Source organism: Sitophilus oryzae, unplaced genomic scaffold (genome assembly GCF_002938485.1).
Source record: "Sitophilus oryzae breed Bouriz unplaced genomic scaffold, Soryzae_2.0 scaffold_179_pilon_pilon, whole genome shotgun sequence".
In the NCBI taxonomy this organism is placed as follows: domain Eukaryota; kingdom Metazoa; phylum Arthropoda; class Insecta; order Coleoptera; family Curculionidae; genus Sitophilus; species Sitophilus oryzae.
This window is the reverse complement of record NW_022146501.1, coordinates 10,849,923-10,872,882: the sequence shown is the minus strand read 5'-3', so window position 1 is coordinate 10,872,882 and position 22,960 is coordinate 10,849,923. Positions and strand designations below refer to the sequence as shown.

At 34.4% G+C, this 22,960-nt stretch overlaps 1 protein-coding gene across 2 annotated transcripts in view; it reads right to left on the bottom strand.

The window, feature by feature from the left end:
• Positions 1-503: 503 nt before the first annotated feature.
• LOC115882914 (ecdysone-induced protein 74EF) overlaps positions 504-22,960 on the bottom strand; it is a 274,754-nt gene continuing 252,297 nt past the window's right edge. The window contains exons 8-10 of one of the 2 annotated variants that reach the window (XM_030901181.1): positions 3,906-4,156; positions 3,428-3,663; positions 504-1,074 (exon numbers count right to left, since the gene is read on the bottom strand). In XM_030901181.1, coding sequence (XP_030757041.1) covers positions 963-1,074; positions 3,428-3,663; positions 3,906-4,156 — 599 coding nt within the window. In that variant the 3' untranslated portion in view covers positions 504-962. The remainder of the gene's footprint in view (positions 1,075-3,427; positions 3,664-3,905; positions 4,157-22,960) is intronic. The other variant, XM_030901182.1, reaches the window with a different exon arrangement.

Here is a 22,960-nt window from a genome sequence, read left to right as displayed (position 1 = left end):
TTTCATGCCAAAATATTGAAACTTTAATTATTATTATTGTGTTTATTATTACAAAAGAAACAAACTTCAAATCGGCCTTACACATTTTAAAAAAATTGTTTATACCATTCATTATTATTAGTTATCGTATAATAATTAAGTTCTGTTCAATTTAAAACAAACAAAAAATCACTTACATTAAGGACCACAACCGTTTTTAGTTTATATATTTTAATCATATCTCGATATTGAGGGTCTCTTTAACCAACTGGATCTTCACAACCAATAAGAACTTGAGTCACAACAGTATATTGTTCAGAGATCAGCCGTAAGCAAAACATTTCACAGTCTACATTATTCCTTGCTAATTAATTTTAATTAGTTAGCTAAATTTTATTTCAAACTATTATTTTTTAATTTACGCAAATTAGCTATAAGTAGCTAATTAAAATAATTAGCCACAAATAGCTAATTATTTTAATGAAATATCTCTAATTAACTAGCTATTTGAATTACGTGGAAACCACACAAAAATATTTTTAGTCAGTTAACAGCCTAGCTAGTTAATTAACGACTCTTAGCTAGTTAAAATAAAATAGCTAACTAATTAACTTTTTAACAAATAATTAACTATCGACTTCTCACATAAAAACATTGCATATTTTCGCACATTTTCAACGCGCATTGTTCGGCAAATTAAAATAGCTAATTAACGTTTCCCTACCTAATTAATTAACTACTTTTTTACGTAAAAAACACTGGATTCGTTGTATACAGTACGTAGGGTCTTCCGTATCGAATAAAGGGACCAGAATACGAATATCTATAATAAATTAGCTACCTCTATATTATTGAAAGAGTCTTTTGTTGTACTATGTCTTGGACAAATTAACATTGGGCTTGAGAGATGAAGAGGAGACGAGATTGGATCTATCTACTTTTGTTTTCGATCTCTTAGGGTTGGTAGTTTTCTGGGTGGTAGTTCACGCTGTCCCCGTGCAGTCTATTTCGACTATGTCTTTGGGTACTTCGACAAACTGGTAGACTAGTCGTTGACCATCGACTTTGGCGAGGATACCTCTCTGATAGTAGTACCTGGAAAAGAAAGTAAATTTGAAAATATGGTCCATTTTGATAGTTAAATTCAGAAATTTAAGCTAACAGTATCCAAAGCTGCAAGCTCAGAGAAAACTTAAGTATTTTGTTGATTTAAGTCATTTTAATGACTGAAGTCATTTGATTCTAAGTCATTCGATTTAAGACTTAAAAATTTAAGTCTTTCTCAAAATGATTTGTGATTTAAATTTTTATTCCGAAGTAGAAAAAGATTTTAGTCTTTTTACAAAAGACTAATGAGTTACTTTTAAATGAAAAAGGAAATTAAAGATAAAGGATTTTACTATATTCGTATTGTAGCACATTTTTAGACAACTTCTTTATTTTTAATATTTTGATGATTAAACATCAACAAAATATTCCTTATGTTTGGACTAAATTTTCTCGAAAATAAAGACATAATTTAAAATGACGTTACTATACGGAAATAGATTGAAGTTTTGTGATTATAGTGATATATAATTTATATGGTTTTGTAACAAATTGCCCGCTATTTTATGCAAAATGCTGAGGCTCTGTAAACCGTAATCAAGCCTTAATCAAAGCACATGTGTTTCGAATTTTGGGTGTGGCTTAACACGACAGGATCGGGTTAAGCCTTAGGCAGATTTCTGAAATACACACACCGGAAAAGTCTAGGGATATTACAATTTTATCCAGCCATCGTCAGTAATTTTATTATTTGCATTTCTGATATAATAAAATTAAAATAAACAAATAGTTTATAGGACGTATTGGAAATAAAAATGCTTGATTTTTATCGAACTCAAAAAAATACACACATTTTTTTTTATTCTAAACTGCGAATTAAAAAAAAAAAGATAAAACCTTTTTACTTAATAAAGGGTATGGCCTCCTCTACTGTTCATTATTACAGCCCTACATCGTCTCTCCATGCTCCTGATCAGGTTGTCGATCTCTTCTTGAGGTACAGCCTGCCACGCTGCATTCACGGCCCGAACCAGATTCCTACGAGTTTCACGAGGCATACCCATTCTCAAAATTCTTCTTTGGACCGCACCCCATACGTGTTCGATGGGGTTGAGGTCAAGAGATTGTGCCGGCCAGGGTAAGATGTTTAATTGATGAGCATTGATAAACTCACTTACCACTCTGGCTGTATGAGGCCGTGCATTGTCATGCATGAGAATGAAGTTTCTCCCAAAATCATTGGCATATGGTAACACGACAGGCTTAAGAATTAAATCACGATATGTGATTCCTGTTAGAAACCTTTCAAGAAAAACGAGATCGGTTTTTCGGCTTAACTGGACTCCTCCCCAGACCATAACTGTTCCACCTTGATAAGGGTGCACTTCCTGAACATGATCCAAACGAATAAGATTTCCCGGTTCTCTCCATACCCTGAGCCTTCTCGAATCCGGATGAATTCCAAAGCGTGACTCATTCGTGAAGAGAACATTGGCCCATTGTTCATTCGACCACTGAACATGATCTTGAGCCCACAAATATCGTACCTCTCGATTTCCTCTCGTTAAGGGTTGAGCTCTCCAGGGGCGTCTGCTTCTTAAGTTGACCTCTCTTAGTCTATTGCGAACAGTGTCAGGACTAACGGTTACATTATGTGTTTCCTGGATAATTAAATTAAGCTCTGGTGCTGTAAGAGTCGGTCGGCGTCAAGCATTTAATTGTAAAAAATGATCTAGCTGAGGGGTAGTAATGCGATGTCGCCTTGTGTGCCTTTCAGCAACATCACCACTTTCACGGTAGCGTGCACTTAATCGCCATATTACACTTTGCGTTGTATTTACTGCTCTAGCTACGTCGATTTGGCGCATTCCAGCTTCAAGCATATGGTCCTTAGCATTTCATCTCTGTTAAGATGTCTACGCTCCATAATGTCGTTTAATACTAAACAGAGTTATTTGAATAAATTCTGGCCAGTTATCATAAAAACATAGCCAGTACAGGTTAAATTCGAACAATTGATGCTAGGTGCTTTTTATACATTTGACAAAAATGCACAAACACTTCAATAAAAATGGCAAATATCCCAAATTTAGAAATAACTAGTGTGACTACTTCGTTTCAATCGAAGTAGAAAGAATCGGCCTACAAATATGTGGTTGTTTATTCAAAACATTTATTTTTTACAACATTTATCTTTAATAAAATGATATCCCTAGATTTTTCCGGTGTGTGTATAATATATATTTCCTTCGGTCACACACCTGCTTTATCCGAACCCTGAGAGCGACCCGAAAGTACAGCGTAATAGACTCTTTTTAAGTCGTTTTAAAACTGACTTGTTGCAGCTCTGACACTATCTAACTAATTGAACAGAAATATTTCTCATAATATTACTACATACCTTAAAGCTCTACCCATTGTTTCGTAATTCATATCCGGTTTGTTTTTGTGCATGCCCCACAATCTGGAAACAGCTTTCGAGTCCACTAATTTAAAGATTCCTTTTTCTCTATTGGTCCACTTGATATACCGCGGGCAGTACTCTCTGTCTTGGAGAAGTTTGAGCAAGAATTCCCATAGGTACGTCGTCGAGCCTTCTCGACTTTTCCGTTTGGGGGCGGTACCAGGCTCTCCAACCTGTAACAAATAATTGGATCTTTTAGTAATATTGGACATAAATCAAATTTGAAAATGTAGGTTATTTGGTAGAGGAAATATTATTAGATAAGGATAATAAAGCCAGCTATGAGACTTTAGTTTGGAATTAAATATATATATAGATAGATAGATGAAGTACCCTCAATTTAGGATGCTAATTACAGTAGTGAACCTCCAAACCCCTAAAACATTCCAAAAACAGATACTTTAACCACACTTACCTTTTGTTTCTTCACTTTCTTCAATTTTCTCGGCGAAAATCCCAAGAAATAAGGGTCGTCATACACGCTACTCGTTGCCGCCTGTATCACCGACGTGGGGATGCCCGCGTGCCTCAAGGGCGGTGACGGAGGCGTTGGCGTGGTGAACGGTGATGTCGTCGAGTGGTGAGGGTGGTGATGCACCGATTGGTGAGGGTGGGTGACGTGATGTTGCTGCGCTTGGAGCAGGTAGTTTTGGTAAGGATCCAAGTCTGAAAAGAAAAATTAAAGTTGTACTAAAAGTCAGAATAAAGAATATCTTTAAAAGACACAAGTTCTATGGATAGGAAATATGTAATTGTATATCAAAGTCAAAGAATTGACAATACTAATAATAATGTATATTGTATATAATATATTGTATAATATAGTTATATTATAACTATATATATGTATAGTTATACCGGCAGTAGCAGATATACAAACGATACACATACACTCGAGTCAATTGATAGACAACTATGGTCATTACTAGCAAAATTTAACATATAATTAAATCTTATCATCAACTCAACCTAAAGAAAAGAATTTTAAATCAGTTGATATATTACTTCATAATAATACTAGTCATGACATACTGCTGTAAGACTTGGATGTTAAAACAAGGATTTCTATAAATCTCTATCTCCAGATGACACTCAGGTCTATGAAGTGCAGTATGCTTAAAGAACCTCAAAATGGCAATGTGGATAAAACAGAAAGTCCAAGTAACAATCATGACCTATAGAATTAAATACCTTATATTATTATGTCAATGCATCAGGTCACCTAGCATGAAGTGCTGTTGAATTAGCAAAATAAGTAAGAAGTAATTAAATTAATATATTAAGTTATATTACTTCTTACTTATTAACTTAATATTTATATTAAGTTAATAAGTAAGTTAATATTTATATATTAAGTTAATAAGTAAGAAGTGTCAAAATTATCAATTATCAAAGTCAAAATTTTAGATGGAATTACAACCATTTGTACGCAAGCAGGATCAAAATGACACCATTCAACAAAACAGCGAAACATGGGCAAAACTAACAGAAGATGAATTATGATGATGATAATAAACTAAATAAATTAGCAGCAATATACTATTTATTACAAAGTACCTAAATGCTTAGTTTCTTACTATCTGAAGATGCCGAAGATGAATATATAGAATCAGCACTCACTAAAATAAAATGCAACTTGGAAAATCGATTTTTCTTATTTGGTGATATGTTGTAGTCTTGAATTTAGAAAATCGTTATGTTTTTGAGATTGCCACTTTTTGTTCCAGAGATATTCGTTGTTAAATATTTCGGGAAACAGAAAAAATATTTCTTTTGTAGATTTTCTCAGATAACTCAAGATCTATTAGAGATATCGCTAAACGGTTTGCTGCAGTCAATTCTATGTAATTTTTATCAGTAAGAATATTTTAGTTGCGATCTGAGTCATTTCGGTTTTTGACAAAATCGACAGGGGGTGCCGAGGATTTTTTTCGAAAAATTATGGGAAATTTGCATATTTGGTGATATATTGTAGTCCTCAATGTGTAATTTACAAAACCATTTCGTTTTTGAAATTGACGCTTTTTGTTCCAGAGATATTCGTTGTTATAGATACTTGTACTTGTGTATACTTATAGAATCTCATAGATACTTGGTATTTCTGAGACTATTGGTAGGAAAAAAAATTGTAGATTTTGCTAATCAGTTTTATTTGCTATTAAATTTAGTACCTAAAAGACAAGAGTTAATTACAAAATACTACAGATTTGTATCAACTCCAGGTAACTCCAAATCAAACACACAAACAAATTAAGATCGCTGAGACATGCTCAAAAGAGTAATAGTAACAATACTCTGAGAAGCCCCTAGACATCTAAAGATCACTTGGATGCCAAAACTTCGATGGCGTGACAACATCCGTAAAGACCTTCAGACTTTGGAGCCATTATCTCGGAAGAGACCACTCAGGATCAGAACGAACGGAGGGGAATTGTTGAGACGGCCAAGACACCCCGGGTTGCAATTTCTTATTTAAAGTCTTCTAAATGTGCCTTCTAAGTAGTTAAAGAAAGAAATATATTCCACAATCACTATTTAAAACCAATTTTGGATCCAATTGGTAATTTTTTGTGAGGGTGCTTCTCCGTAACACTTTACTGAGAAGAAGTTTAAGAACTTTATCTCAAGTTCTGATGGAAAAGTGGCAGTTCTTCTTTAACTAGGCCTTGGAAATAGTTTTTTTGACCAAAATTGTTTGAGTATCATTCTGTCGAAGATTTTTTACTTTAATATATCCAATTTCGTGGTTGAGGACATCCAAACTGTTGCATATCTTCTAAGAGTCTCAAGCGACTCTATTCGACTTTCGCTGTCCCATTTAACGCTCCGGGGCAAGGGTGAGACATCGAAGGCCACACCGGCCGACTCGGTGCGGCGGCAACGTCGCAAACGGAAGCCCGCGTGCCCGTGTCTGGCGCTGGCGGCGTCGGCCGGTCCTACCGCGACCTTGAATTCGCGGAAAGGCGTTTGGCGACGCGCGCGCGACAACGGAGGGTCGCTGAACTACTGACCGAAGGAGAAGTCGGCTGCCGTCGGCGCGTAAGGGCGGCGTTGCCAGGTTTTGGGGGGACCGGGGGAGAAGAAGATTAGGGAGCGTGTGTTGGAAAAAAGGAGAAGATGAATAAAGGATAGGTGGAGGAAGGTCCGAAGTAGAAAAAGAGTTTTGTTTTCCGTATCTGGGATACAAAAGACACTGAAGTAAGATTAATTTTACTTGATTTTTGATGGTTATGAATCATATTCAATATTTTTGTATGTAATGTAATCTTGATGATGACAGCGATATCGAAACAACGGTTCCCAATCTATTACTGAAGTCAAGCGACGTTAGACGATGTGGATAGATGGACGGGTTAACGTCTGAGATGTTCAGTCATGCTGTTAGAGATCAGAGCATCGGCTATCTCGTAAGAGTTGATTTACACACTAGTTATCTCGGTAGGTAGTTATATAGTTATATGTCTGAGGATCGAAGTTTGGACTCCACGCAAACAAATAAGCCCCTCCAGATTGGCTCTAGCTACAAAAAGGAAAAGTTAACTTAATATGATGAATTATCATCAGCCATAATGGGAAAATTCACTTGAGAAGAACTTTATAAATAAGATGATAATAATTGTGATAAATAAGATACATATAAATTGTTAGATATTCTATTATAATATTAATAACCTGTCAATTTATGAAAAAATCCCACTTCTGATGTTAGATATAAGATTATAATATTAATAATATGTCAATTTATGAAATAATTATTATGTTGACGTAAAAAGTGACAAGGCACGTGGTTATCGTACTGCAGGTACCCTCTCACTCCCTGAAATATGCGCCAGACCGTCTCTGGGACTTGTCTATACACATAATATACTTCAGAGATATGGTCCTATGCATTGGCGTACTGCTAACATAAATAATGTGAATTATGTAAAACTATTCTGTAAAAAGCATTCGGTAGCAGAATTCGCTACAGACTACTATCATAGGATTGGAGCTAACAAGTAAGCAACCATAAAGAATTGGCTAGGAACAGAGATATTGGGGACTACTTTCAAAAATTACGCTCTATAACTCAAAGAAGTATTATGCAAACATGTTACTACAAAAAAAAACAAGCAGGCCAACACATACATTTCTGTTAAATTAACAATTTTTCTAATAGCTAGTTATTATTTCTTAATAGCAATAGACTATATCACTGGCAAATACTATGCTTTTTTGAGAAATTTTGTTTGTTAACGTCACCTAATATTTCCAAAACTGTTGAAGATAAGTTTAGGATATTGTACACGAGATATGTCTACAACATTTCACATGTAAAAAATAACGTATGATCGAAAAAAACAGCGTCCAGTTGGCTTGGTTAGGTAGCTAATTTTATATACAAAATGACAACGATCCTTTATTCCATAGCCCTCGCTGACGCCGTTTTTTTTCGATTATATTGTATTATATATTACTATGGCTATAATTTAACCATAGCAATAATATATTTCTAGTTAATATAAGATCATTCAAAAAAATAAATAAAAAGATTTTTATTTTTGTCAATTGAAGTTCTTAATAAGTATAAATAAACCAAATTATTTTAAAAGGAATTTTATACGATACCAAGTCTAAGATTATGGTTAAGTAACATTTTTACTTGAAATGGATTAAAATAAAGCAGAAATCTGGTATTAGTGGTATAAAAAAATTGTAGAAGTTGGAACGTGCATCCATAATGATCAATAAAACAAGAAAACTTCCTACAAGTCGACCAAACTGTCTAATTTATTTCTCAGAGCGTCCAAAAAACTAAATAAAAAGATTGCAGCTAATCGAATTGGCTTAGACAGCGAAATTTCTTCAGACGTCTTGGGTCTGCAGCGGGCAGATTCAATAACCTCTTAAAACGAAAACAAAAACAAAGGAATTAACCGTCTCGACAGCTCCCGTCCGTCCGGGTACCATAAATGGTACCGTTGAGTTCCGAAAACCGGACTCGAACAGTCTGTCTGTCTTGTCTGGGGACGGACTGACTAAAACCAAAACTATTTCAACGAAAAAATCTATACCAATATTTCTTTTTTGAGTTTACGTTACTAAAAGCTCATACTAAAAAGAAAAGTTCTTTTAGAGCCATGAAATTTGAGAGCCATGAAACTTGAACTTGAGAGCCATGACATTGAAGTAAGAAATCGTAAGAAAACTCCAAGTACCTAAGTCAAATATCTATGGATCGATGTATGATTAAAATAAAAAAGAGAGACCACAAGAGGTGTACCTTAAGGAGATTAGAGAGAAGACCCAATTAATAAAGTGATATATACAGAGTGAGCCTTAAATAAGTGCAAATATTTTTAGGTGTAGTATATCTCGACCCCCGAAACAATTTTCGAGAATTTTAAACATGCGAAAATTTGGGTTTTTTTTAAATTTTTAGTTAAAAAACATAACATCTTGAAAATAATCCAAAGAGGTAAAATAATAGAATAAATTTACAAGAAAGAAATCCAGAAAAGATCCGGTGCTTCTCAAAATTTAAGCAAAAAAATATACAGGGTGGTCCGAACTGTATTCCGGAAACTTCGGCAACATATTCTGCAGATAAAAATGAGTATAAAAGTTCATATAAATGCCTAAAATGCTTAGTTTCTCAGATATAGGGTGTAGAAGTTTCATTTTTATTTCGATTTTTTCCAAATAATTTCTGAAGTAACGTCAATATTTAGATGAAAATTGGTGTCTGGGAGAGTCTTTTGACATGAGAAATTTGATTTTGGTGTCAATATGACTCCTACTAGTAGAGGACGCCACCTACATGTGTTTTAACTGTTTTGAAGCGTAATAACTTTTTGTCCGTACCTGTATAAAACTACCGAGCGAAAAAATATACATCTCTGACTTTTTACGTAAAAATATATCTCTTTTAGAAATCGCTACTGGCAACCGTTCTTAAGATATTCAGAATGGAAATAGACAATACATGTCATTATTGACGAAAAATAAACATGTTGAGTAGATAGTTATTTCACTGAAATAATAAATTTGGGAAATTTTTATTTTTTTTAAATTAATCATAAATTTTTCTGCAAAAAATGATGATAGAACAGTTTCTGTTGAACTTTTGGCACAAAAACATTTCAAATTTATGATTTCAATCTAATGACCATTTAGTCAACATGTTTAATTTATGTCAATGATGACAGGTATTGATAATTTCGATTCCAAATATCTCGAGAACCATTACTCCTAGCGATTTTTACCAAGAGACTTATTTTACGTAAAAAACGTCGTAATTGTATATTTTTTTTACTCAGTACTTTTATACAGGTACGGACAAAAAGTTATTACTCTTCAAACCAATTAAAAAATATGTAGGTGGCGCCCTCTATAAGTAGGAGTGATATTGACATCAAAATCAAATTTCTCATGTCAAAAAACTCATAGACACCAATTTTGATCCAAATATTGACGTTACTTCAAAAAATATTTGGAAAAAAATCGAAATAAAAATGAAACTTCTACATCCTGTATCTCCGAAACTAAGCATTTTCGGACATACATTTATACGAACTTTTTTACTTATTTTTATGTGCAGAATATGCTGCTGAAGTTTCCGGAGTACAGTTCGGACCACCCTGTATATTTTTTTAAATTTCAAAGTAAAATAACTCGGTTATTCTGGACTTATTTGAAAAACGGTAAAGGGAAAATATTATGTTTCTTTTATCGAGATCCACCAGCCCTGAAAATATTTGCACTTACTTATGACTCACCCTGTAGAGTTAAATCTGTCAAATGGCAATAGGTATTTCACCTAGCGAGCAAGACTAAACCACAAAAACTACACAGTAGTACCCGAGAGGTGTAATAATAGCAATCTAAGATAGGATTACGATACTGGTAGGAAAAAGGTGGCTTCAAACAGCAAAACAAACAAACAAATGGATACAAGTAAAAGAAGAATTACAAGAAATGTCTTAAACTAATTAACGGTAGAACAAAGATGCATATATGATGATGATGATGATGATGATGATAATAATGATGACGAGGAGGATGTGGATGAAGTAGTAAGCTGAACATCTCTTCCTAAAAGTGGGAACTACTTAAGCAAAGGTCATGAGATGATCTAGAAATCATTTAAAAAAAAACATATAAAAATCTTCAAATAATTTTCAACTTATTCAACCATTTCCAATTATGATGTAGCCTCCCTCATATATTTAGATATTCTATTTGTAGTTGGGCCCATTGTAGTCTATTTTTGGCTATGCGAGCCCAAGTAATCCCTGCTAATTTCCTAATATCATTGTCCCATCTCGGGTTTGGTCTTCTTTTAGGTCTTTTAATTCCCCATGGATCTATCTTGATAATAATGCAACATAGATATAGGTAGTAGATTAAATTTACAAGAAAGAAAACCCAGTATACGGTACAAGTAATTTTTGTGGTCCATCTGTTGTCCGTTCTTCTTACCAGGTGTCCTGCCTATTGCCACTTGAGGGATTTGATTCTGTGGATGACATCTATTATTTGAGTCTCTTATCATATCCACTCTATTCTTTAACGGTCTTTCTTGGTTATTTCCAGCATATTTCGTACCATTGAGTTGTGCGACCTGCAGTTTCCTTATAATGTCCATTTTAAGTGTCCAGGCTTCGCATGCATAGGTCATGATTGGTCGAATGATTTCTTCTTTAGGTAAAGTGACATTTTAGATTTATTTGAATATCATCAAGTTTCTTTAATAGGTAATTATTGGGAAAAGTGGAAATCGTCCGATTTTCACCAAAATTGGTATACACCCTATTTTGAGGTCGTAGATTACGAATCTGAACTTGTTTCCTGGCGGTCTCTTACCGTTTTTCAGAAAAACGGAAAATTATGTCAACATTGAATTTTTCCTAATTTCTCGTATTTTTAAGGTTTTTTCGCACATATTTTGTTAGGTATTCAATAAACAATCAGGTTTTTGCTATTTTCTGTTACTTTTTTAACCAATTCTATGCATAATAGAAGAAAATTTGCTAAAATAAATTTGTAAACAATCTGAAAATGTTGGGTTATGCGTTTCTGACATTTAAAACGACGTTGCCAATGCTAAACCTAAATTTAGCGCGTTTTTTTCGCCCTCTCTGGGATTACCAGATTCATGGAAAGGGAAATATTTTCCCCTACATTCCAAGGCAAAAACCGTTGATTAATGTGCACGAGGTGCAGTTAGAGCTTTTTTCTGCGACTGAAGACAAGTAAGTATTTAGCAATGGAACCCTGCAATGGATGCACTTTGGACGTCGGAGGTATGTATAATATAGTCAATGATGAGGGTAAACTAAATAATTTTTTATTTTCTCATGGGGTATTTTCTATCGAACCTATAAATTGTCCGAGATGCCATGTACCCTGCAAATTTTACGCACGCGATAAATTTAGATTTCGTTGCACTAATACAGCGTATTTGTCTAAAAAAGGGGGGACTAAATGTACGTTTAAAATTGGGGCAAAGAGGGGAACTTTTTTTAAGAAGGCGCATTTGGACATTCAGACAATTTGTAAATTCGTGTTTTACTGGTTAGCCCATAATCACGGGCAGGAGTGGATGATGGTCGAGTTGCAATTGGCGTCCGATACTGTTGTCAACTGGACAAATTTCTGCAGGGAAGTTTGCTTAATTTGTCTGGTTGATAACTCCCAAAAGGTGGGGGGCCCAGGGGTTATTGTAGAGATCGACGAATGTAAGATGGGCAAACGAAAATATAATAGAGGTAGAGTAATCGACGGTCAATGGATTTTCGGAGGAATCGAACGGGAATCAAAAAAGATCTTTTTGGTACCCGTTGAAGAACGGTCGAAGGAGCATCTGCTGGCGGTTATTCAAGAATGGGTACTACCGGGTACTACAATAATATCGGATCAGATGAAAGTTTCTAACATCTGACTGTAAACCACTCCCAAAAGTTTGTCGATCCAGACACTGGAGTACACACGCAAAATATTGAGAGAGCATGGAGGGATCTGCGCAGAAATGTTCCTAAATATGGCCGGGCAAAAGATCATTTTCCCGGTTACTTGGCGGAACATTTATTTCGGAGGAAATTTCGAACACCCAAACATCAGGAATGTACCATGAATTTTTAAATATATCTCAAATGTCTATCCCCCCTCTGCCAATATGGAGCAAAACGCTTAGGTGGATTACTGTGCCTCTATTTTATTGTGAGAGTGGACGATTGAATGATGATTTACAAAAAAAAACAAATAAAAAAACAAAAAAAACAAAAACAAAAAAAAACAAAAACAAAAAAAACAAAAAAAAATGTACCAAAACCCAAACCAACTTAACCTTAACCAAACCCAATTTATTATTCTATCCACAACTACTCTTATATATCCTAGAAAATGGCGAGCTAAATAATCCCACCCTCATGGCAGAGATTTGTCCCGCCTCTATTTGACATAATTACTATTAATTAATTAAGATATCTACTTAACAGACACCTCCTATTATAATGTTAAAATTAATGTAAGCTTGAATATTATATATTGATAAACTTCTTAGAAAAATGTTGTTGACGAAGTTGGACAAAACCTGCATTGAATGTTGGATTATTATTGTAGTTTAATTAAATATATACTTATTTTATTAAAAAGTATATTAAATAAAACGTATTTTATTTAAACTCGCTAATCCCCCGAAAAAATACAAGACATGGCACCGTTGCAAATTTTCAGATTTCTAGATCAGGTCTAGATTATATTTGTCTCTCTCGTTGCATAGGAGAGAGAAAGAAGGATATATGAACGGTCAAGTGTCAATCTTGTCAGCTTTGGTGGAAATTTTCTTTGTTTATTTTATTAAGAAAAGTGTTTTTCAGTAAAATTTTGGGTATTTTTCTATCCACAATCAAGAACAGCTCTTAGATAAACTATAATATAATGAAAATATAGTGATATTACTACTTTATACAGCGGAAATTAAGAAAAATTCAATGTTGACATAATTTTCCGTTTTTCTGAAAAACGGTAAGAGACCGCCGGGAAACAAGTTCAGATTCGTAATCTACGACCTGAAAATAGGGTGTATACCAATTTTGGTGAAAATCGGACGATTTCCACTTTTCCCAATAATTACCCTTTAATAAAAGTATTCATGCCAACTTAGACTAGAAAATGTAAGAATATAAATTCTAAAATATACAAGTAAAACCATCTCTTTTTCCTGGCAATATTCGGAACCTGAATCTAACACTACTGTTCTATTTCAGTTACCGGTAGCTTTTCCACAGCAAGTCTAGTACAAATTCAAATATATCCTCCGGAAACCGGTCGATGAAAAAAAACACTGAAAACGCTCAGAAATAAATAATGTCCCTGATATAACTGACGTTACAAAATACACGTCTCCCATGCCTTTTTTCCTCCTTCTTCGTGCATTCGGACGCTGCAAAAACAGCCGGCAACCCGCCTCGTCGTCGCATGCAATTCTCGCTCGCATCCTCCTTTCATGGCAGACCTAATCCCAGGCGGCCTTGTACCGTATCAATAACCCCGTTCTATTTGCAACAACAACGCGCCACAACTGATAATTCTCCGGTGTACGTATGTGTGTATGTGCTTGTGTCCGAAATACTCGGCTGCTATAACGATATCTGCCGTTGCATCTCGTTACAGAGCGTTGCCAAGTCTCTTACCGATGGCTTCAAGGCGGAAGAAAGAATTGCAGGAAGTTGGCTTAACCCTCAATTGGTGTGGTGGGGTCCAGCGGACCCCAATCACTATTTAAACCTCTTTAAAATGCTTATGTATAAGAATTAGGCATCGCCGCGCCATTTATAGTCTGTGAAGCAAATAACTTTGAATTTGACAGTTCCCGCGGGCTTTTCTAGTGTTAATTTTATTAGGTTAGCAACTTGCGGCCCTGCTGACGCAATGCCGTCTCTAAATAATAATTTAAAAAAATATGTGATCACCTATTGACAAGTTTATATTAGTTTTTAATTGAAGTAAACATTATGTGGTGTGTGGTGTGAATATTTTATATGTAATTTTTTGGATTATATTCGACACTATTTTTTTCATATGACACAACACTGATGAAGGCTATAATGTTACCCGAAAATAATGAAAAACCAAATGAAAACTTAATCAGCGTTTTTCCCAAACCTAAATCCCAAGAAAATCAAAAATTTTAAATCAAAAAAAATCAAGAATAATTTTACATATAAAATGACAGCGATCTTTATTTCATAGCCATCGCTGACGCCTTTTTTTCTATGATATTTTATTATTTGCAAATATAATTTTTCGAACATTGATAATTGCAAAATATACATATAAATTTTGTGAATGCAAATAATAATACATCACTATTAGTAGATATTGAATGTTTTTTGTTAAATTAGATCGATTTTCAAACCCCAAAATGTAAAATATATTTTACATTTTATCCATTATCTGATGTACCTATTCATTATTTGTATATTGTAAAACATTTGCTGCATTTGTGTGGTTCATAGTTTATTTGCCAAAGTATTTATTAACTGTATATTATGTATATTTCATGTAAACTATATCATTTTTAAAATACAATATTTATGAATGAACATGTATCAATAACAATGTATCATGAATACATGTTTTCCATGTATTCTACAACATATTTATTAATCCGTAGCATCTAACCAGCGTGACGTCATCAATCTCGCTCCGAGGCTGTTCTATTAGAGACGGCATTGGTCTGATATTTAGAAAAGTCAAAAGCTGATGACATTTCACTTTTGGCAATTATGACATTTTGTGTTGATTTTTGCAAGAAGAGGAAGAACTGTCACTTGTTTTATTATTTTCCTTTTCTATTTCACGAAAGTAAAAAGAGTTACCTATCTGATTCGTTCAGGCATTCAATTTAAAGAATATCAGTAACTTTTTTGATAGAGGGATTTTATATTTGCCATGTTGGTAAAAAATAACGGTCAAAATTCAAAGTTATTCATTTTATAGACTATACCTTTAAGTTAGGGTACCAATATGCAACTGTTAAAGGCGCACTTGATTTTATCAAGTATTGTTCCTACCAGAGGGGGATAAAGTTTCATTGGGGTCTGTGTGGCACAACCACGCCAAGAATTTTTCATTATTAAGATGGTGGATAGTCTAAAAAGTGTGCCTCACTGGGACGCTAATTTTGAGGAAGCAGTGAGATGAAGACCATCGAGACATTGATTTTTCTCCGAAGAGTAACCATAACTCCGATTCTGAATCTCTTACTTATAGAAGAGAGAAAATTGAATAATCAATACCAGAAAAGAAAGAGTTGTGGTATATGGCAACCGTATGTCAATGAAGAAATGACAAAAAACAAAAATCTCATGAATCAAATGTGCGATCCATGTGCGGCAAATGCAGATCCTATATTAGCATGAACTTTATTTGACAAAGTTATGTACATTCAAGGTTTGCAGTTTTGTTGAAAATAATTTATGTTTATTACTTTTGCTTCACATTTCAGGCCCAAGCAAAATTTTGGGCCCTGTTTTCCAATAAAATTCAAAAATTCAAGAAATTATGAATATTTTACAACCTTTCACGGGCCCCCCAGACCGCCGGGCCCAATGCCCGGGCCTTATGGTAAAATAGGCTCTGTTCACAAGTACCTAGATAATAGTAATAAAAATATAATAAACCAATATTTCTTATAACCAAGACTTTCAAGAAAATTTCAAATCTCTTTTATCCTTTAAAATGCGATGATCTAATTTTAATGCAAAACTACTTAAGCCAAAAATAACCTTCCTCCTGAATTCATACTGAAAAAAAAACTAGAAAAAAGGAAGAAAAATCTAAAAATATCATCAACATTCTCCGTTTCGCTAAGATTCTATATTTAGACGACATTTCACTGCATCACAGTGATCTCTTAACACCCGTCTTCCGATACCTTGCTTCCTATTGGCTGAAAATATCTTCAAGCTAGCCTATGGTTAAGGGCGAATATAGGGGTGGTGTTAAAATGCAACTGGAAAAATGGGGAGGGTTACCAATGGTAGGGATGCATAATAAGGGTTTGTCACTCTTAGGGCAGGCAGTTGCAGATGAAGATAGGTAGTAAAATTAGATAAGAGATGCTGAAGAATTCTAAAAGCCATGTTGTCAGATAGAGCTAACTTTATATGCGTTTAACCACTTTTATTTATCAATAATTTAAAGTATATAAGCTGCGCTGAGAAGATCATTTATGGAATATTACACATATTTGGAAAAAATGTTAACTCACTGGTTAACTTCTTTTTTAAAATATATACTAGGGTTTCAGATTTTTGTAGAGAGATCTAGAATGAAATTGAAATGAAAAAAAATGAGTGAAAATAATTGTATCGTGTATTTTTCCAAGAAAAATGTATTCTTTTTCAATCACGGACGGCATATTGATTCGAAAGTCTTCTATTGCTGTCAGTTTGAAGTACTTACCTGCCTGTTAATAATTAAATTGATAGTTAAGTTGTTATTTTCATTACTAATTGTAAAATTTCACTTTGCGTTTAATGAGTCTTTCTCTTTCAGTCTGTAACACGGCATTCCATTGTCACAGATCACCAAATGCAATCAATACAGGGTGTACCCAAAATATTTACACAGAATTATGTTCAAGGTAGAAACTTATTTAAACTACCTTAAGCTTAGTAGGTACACAAATGTAGTACAGGATGCAAGCGTTGAGAGAGACAAGTTCCGTCACTGTTTGTCATCACTTCATGGAGCATTATACAAAAAACAAATAAAAGAAAAATTCGTTAAATCTGAGTATTGAAGCAAGAAACCACGTCAAGAGCTCATTTGTTTTTTCTTTTTATTAACGACATTGCTAACATAAACATCAGTGGTAAAATATGTCTTTTTGCGGACGACACTAGCTTCAATTGGAGCAACAAGGATGTCATGGCACTTCATAGGATTATATCAAATGACTTAATCACCATTAAATCTTGGTGCGATTCGAACCTCCTGAGTTTCAACATTTCTAAAACTAAAGCTTTGTCGTATAAAAACTCGCTGCAGCCTTTTGTACTTAACAACACCACTATTGACGTCGTAAAATCTTTAAAATTCTTAGGGTTTGCTGTAGACAATTCTCAAAAATGGGAGATGCTTATCGACGCTTTGTCGAAAAAATTAAGCACTTTTTGAGTCGCACCTCAGATATGCCCTTCCATTCTGGGGAACGTGTTGTGCGACTCAATTTGACCGCATTTTCAAGCTCCAGAAGAGAGTTGTTCGATATTCACTGGGACTAAACAGCAGAACTCATTGCCAGGACTTTTTTAAAAAATTAAAAATATTAACTCTTTCTTCCTTATTTATATTTGAATCCGTTTGCCTAATACGTAAGCATGTATCAGCTTCTCAAGAAAGGCCATCTCACACTTATCCACTCAGGAACGCGGAGCAAGATCTTTATCTACCTACCCCACGCTCAGAGTTAGTTAAAAGTTCAATATTATACAACTCGAAAAAAATGCACAATCACCTGCCATTTGAAATGACATAAAATCCATAACATAATTTTCTTCATTTCGCAAAGCATTGAAATCTTATTTACTAGATCAGGCTTTCTACGCCGTAAATGACTTATATTTTGATAATCGAATTGATCTTGTAAACACTGGTCTAATATTTGCTATTACTATATTTACTATTAACTTACTAAATATTTTTGAATCTTATTTTTATTTTTTCATTCTTTGACATTGTAAACATCTATAAATGTTTATTTTAAACAATAAGACTGACAATGTAATTTGTATACTTGTTTTGTATTCTCTTTCGTTTGTTTGTTTGTTTAGTTTACCTCTGCCTACAAATTGTAAACTTTTTTGACAATAAATGCATTTATTTATTTATTAATATAACCCATAACACCGTGATATAGATGACTCGGTAATACCGATGACTCAAACTATCAATTTTAGTTTAATTCAAAGTGCAAGCAATAAAAGAAAAGTAAAAACCAATACAAATTACGAAATCTGGGACAAAACCTAGGCGGCGAGACTCGGCAACGCCGCCGTTCGAGATTCGCCTGCATAATAACGCATCCATCGGCTGTGCCGGACCTTGAGCCGTTCAAACACCCCGGTCCCGCTTTACCCTGCTGTCCCTCTCGGCCCGCACTCCCCTACCCCACGAACGCAAGTGCAATGATATAATTATAGAAGGAAGACGAATCGCCAGACTTGCGCGCTACTACGGTGGTACTTTGCCTTAGACCGTGAGTAGAGTAAGTAGACACCCAGTACTACCAAGTAGGTATATATGCACGATTTCATATACTTAGTTTATCTATCTATTATATTCTGTTATCTGTCTAGCCTTCTTGGGTCGATCCTTAGACATCGGCATCACCCAATCTCTTCCAATCTTCTCTGTATATCGCACTGTTCATCCATTTCACGCCTGCATGTTTCCACAGATCGTCCGCCTATCTCATCTGAGGTCTTCTGAGGTCCTCTACTTCTGAATATCTACTCTACTCTATTTTTTATTTTCCCAGGACCTCCAGTCTTCAGTCGATGCATTTGTTCCATCGAAATTATGACCGGCAAACTTTATTTTATATATTTCCACTGCGACCTTTTCACTAAAAAAAAGTCTGGTGACTTGGAGACTGAACCTTCAATGGCTTATCATCACCTTCTTCTTATCACGCCCTCTCCTGTCGAAGGTTGGCGATCCAAATGGCAATTGTGGCTCTGGAAACTGCAGCCTGGAAGATTTCCGCAGACGAGCGTTCAAACCATCTCCTTAAAGCTTTTAGCCATGAGTTCTGGCGTCTTCCTACTGATTTTTTCCCTTGCACTTTGCCCTCTATTATGAGGCGCAGTATTTCGTATCTATCACCTCTCATCACATGACCCAGGTTTTGCATTTTTCTTTCCTTGATGGTGTTCAGTATATCTTTCTGTTTCTGCATGCGCTGGAGTACTTCATCGTTGGTGATCCTTTGTACCCATGAGATTCGCAGCATCCGCATCCGTCTGTACACATACATTTCGAAGGCTTCTATTCTCTTTTCGGTCTGTGAATTTAGTGTCCAGCTCTCATATCTATAGAGTAACACAGAAAAGACGTAGCATCTGGCCATTCGAGTTCTGAGTTCTCGTCTTGTAAAAAATGATTTCATACTCACACAAAATAAATATTTCTCTTTTCTCTTAGCTCCTAAATACTTTATTGAGGTCACTTGTTCGATTGTTGGTCCTTTGACAAGCAGGCTTATGTATGCTTTTAATGTTTTTATTTTATGCTTTTAATGCTTTATTATTATTATTAAAAACTCATACCTACATCGAAAATATTAGCCATGAATTACACTACCGAAGAAAAAGTATTGATGTTTAAATGGTTTTATCAAGGAAATAGTTATCAAAAGGTGTCGGACATGTTTGCTGCTCTGTATCCGCATAGACCGATACCTGGAAAATCTACAATCGCAAGGAATATCCAGAGATTTGAGACCAAAGGTACCCGGGCGGGTACGAGATTGAGACCAAAGGTATACGGCGGTAGGCGTTTTATTTTGATATGATGGAAAGAGCAAACACGGATAGGGAATTTTTAAAAAACATATGTTTCACTGACGAATGCACGTTTATCTTAAATAATGAACCCAATGTTCAAAACTATCGATATTGGAACAAAGAAAACCAACACAGGTTTGTCGAAACAAGGACGCAATATCCACAGAAAGTAAATGTTTGGGCATCAGGGATATTCGGACACAATATTATCGGGCTATTATTTCTTACGCGAAATTTTAAATGCAGAATATTATTAGAACTACTCGAAAATATATTTACCTGTTTTACATGATGCCGCTAGGGAAAATCAGGAAGTTTAATGGATGGCTGTCCGGCACATAGTAACCTGGCTGTTCGGGAATATTTAGACAATAGTTTTAATGGAAACGTTATTGGCCTAAGTCATACAGTAAATTGGCTAGCAAGGTCTCCTGATATTTCGCCAAATGATTTCTTGCTGGGGCCAGCGGGAAAAACAGGATATACAAGGATAAAAATACCCAAATCTAGATTGAGTTAAAAATGCTATTTCTGCCGAATGCAATAGAATTTCAGTTTACCAACTAGCGAATGTAAGAAGAGAATTTTATGATTAGCCTGGGTTATTGTCTAGCAGTCGATGGAGGAATATTTGAACATCTTAAATCCTAAAGTTCTAACAATTTAATAGTACCTAAATTAATAAGTTATTGAATATTGTAATAATACTATAATTAACCTTGTAATTGATTACTTTATTTTTCTTTAATTCATATTAATTTGTATTTATAAATACATCTTTAAGATTTTCGATGTAGGAATGAGTTTTCAACAATAATAAAGCACTAAATAGGTAAATTTCTGAAATGACAACTTCATTTGACAATTATCTTTTACCTTGACTGGTGCTCATAAGTAAATACAGGGCCATAAGAAAGGAGAAATATTTAAAAAGAAATCGGCGATAACTCGTAAACGAGCTAATCAAAAATATCTAAAGTTATTCTTTTGAATGTGGGTTTTAGTGCTCTTCAATAAACCTAGATAGAATTATTCTCTAAAATAATTAGAGAAGCCAATAATTGACCCCATTAAAATTTACATGGGATTTCCTATGTCCCGTCCGACGATGCAACACCCGGTATAAGTTAGCGTTAGGTGATAGTCTGAAAAGTACGAACGAAAGTCTATGAAAGAAAAACGATGTCTATGTAACCGATGCTCGAATGTCCTTTTATAAGATAGGTTAAGTAAGAGTGGCGCGCGTTGTGGTGGTGGGGGCAGGTAGTTAGCGTACGTGTGTGTGCTAAAATCGAAGCTGGCCTTGGGAGAGAAGCGAAAAGAAAGAGGAAAAACAGTGGAACGAGGCTCGTTTCCTATTCGTCCTTTTCACTGACTTATTTTAAGGCGTTTAAGTATAGACACAGATGATTCGCTCGGGCTGTTAAAAGTTGTCTCCGTCTCACTTCTCTAGTGTCATTACTAACGCTCAAAATATCTCTAATGTATTCCAGTACGAGTTTAAGAAGAAGAGGTTTATTGAGGCTTTATTTGATTAGAATAAGACAGCAATTAGTATGTCTAAATTTTTGCAGTATGAAATAAAAAAGTCTTTTTCTATAATATGAAATGTGCATGCAGTATGAAATCAGAAAAAAAAAATCTATGTAGAATCCTTGTAGAATGTATCTCTCCTTAAAATCTAGTGAAAAATGCAAAAATTAGAAGCGGCTTCCAGCAAAACCAAGACTAAGACTACTTATTAAGTGCGAGACCAAGACAGATGACATTCACCATTAAATTTTATACACAGGGTGATCCGAACTGTATTCCGGAAACTTCGGCAGCATGTTCTTCAGATAGAAATAAATAAAAAAGTTCCTATAAATGTCCTAAAATGCTTAGTATTGGAGATACAGGGTGTAGAAGTTTTATTTTTATTTCAATTTTTTTCCAAATAATTTTTGAAATAACGTCAATATTTGGATGAAAATTAGTATCTGGGAGTTTTTTGACATAAGAAATTTAATTTTGATATGACTCCTACTTGTCGAGGGCGCCACCTACATAGTTTTAACTGGTTTGAAGAGTAATAACTTTTCGTCCGTACCTGTATAAAACTATCGAGGAAAAAAATATACATTTACGACGTTTTTTACGTAAAAAAAATATCTTGGTAAAAACCGCTACGAGTAATGGTTCTCGTGATATTTGGAATCGAAATTATCAATACCTGTGTCATCATTGACATAAATTATGTTGACTAAATAGTTATTTGACTGAAATCATAAATTTGAAATGATACAACTAGATAACTTGAAAATTGGCTGTTTTCAGTTAACTTTACCAACCTTTTTACCATGTTTGAAGTGTCAAACGTAGATATTTTCCAAATAAATTTCCATGATATTACAACAACTAGATAGCTCAAGTTGTTAAAACTATGATTTTAGAGATATCTGGTTGTAGTTTTGAGGTAGTGAAATATAAAACAGAAAATATTTTATCATCATTTCTTCGAATAAAAATTTACGATCGATTTAAAAAAATATAAAGTTCCCAAATTTACCATTTTAGTCCAGTAACTGTTATTTACTCAACATGTGTATTTTTTGTCAATAATGACTTATTGACTATTTCCATTTTAAATATCTTGAAAATACTTGTTCGTAGCTACTGTATGATCGAATAAAAACGGCGTCCAGTTGGCTTGGAAATGACGATCGATGGCATTTCCTATATAAATTTACATATAAAATGACAGCGATCTTCATTTCATAGCCATCGCTGACGCCGTTTTTATTCGATCATACGGTATTTTTACCAAGAGACATTCTTAACGTAAAAAATCACGAAAATGTATATTTTTTCACTCAGTAATTTTATACAGGTACTGACGAAAAGTTATTACTTTTCAAAACAGCTAAAGCAC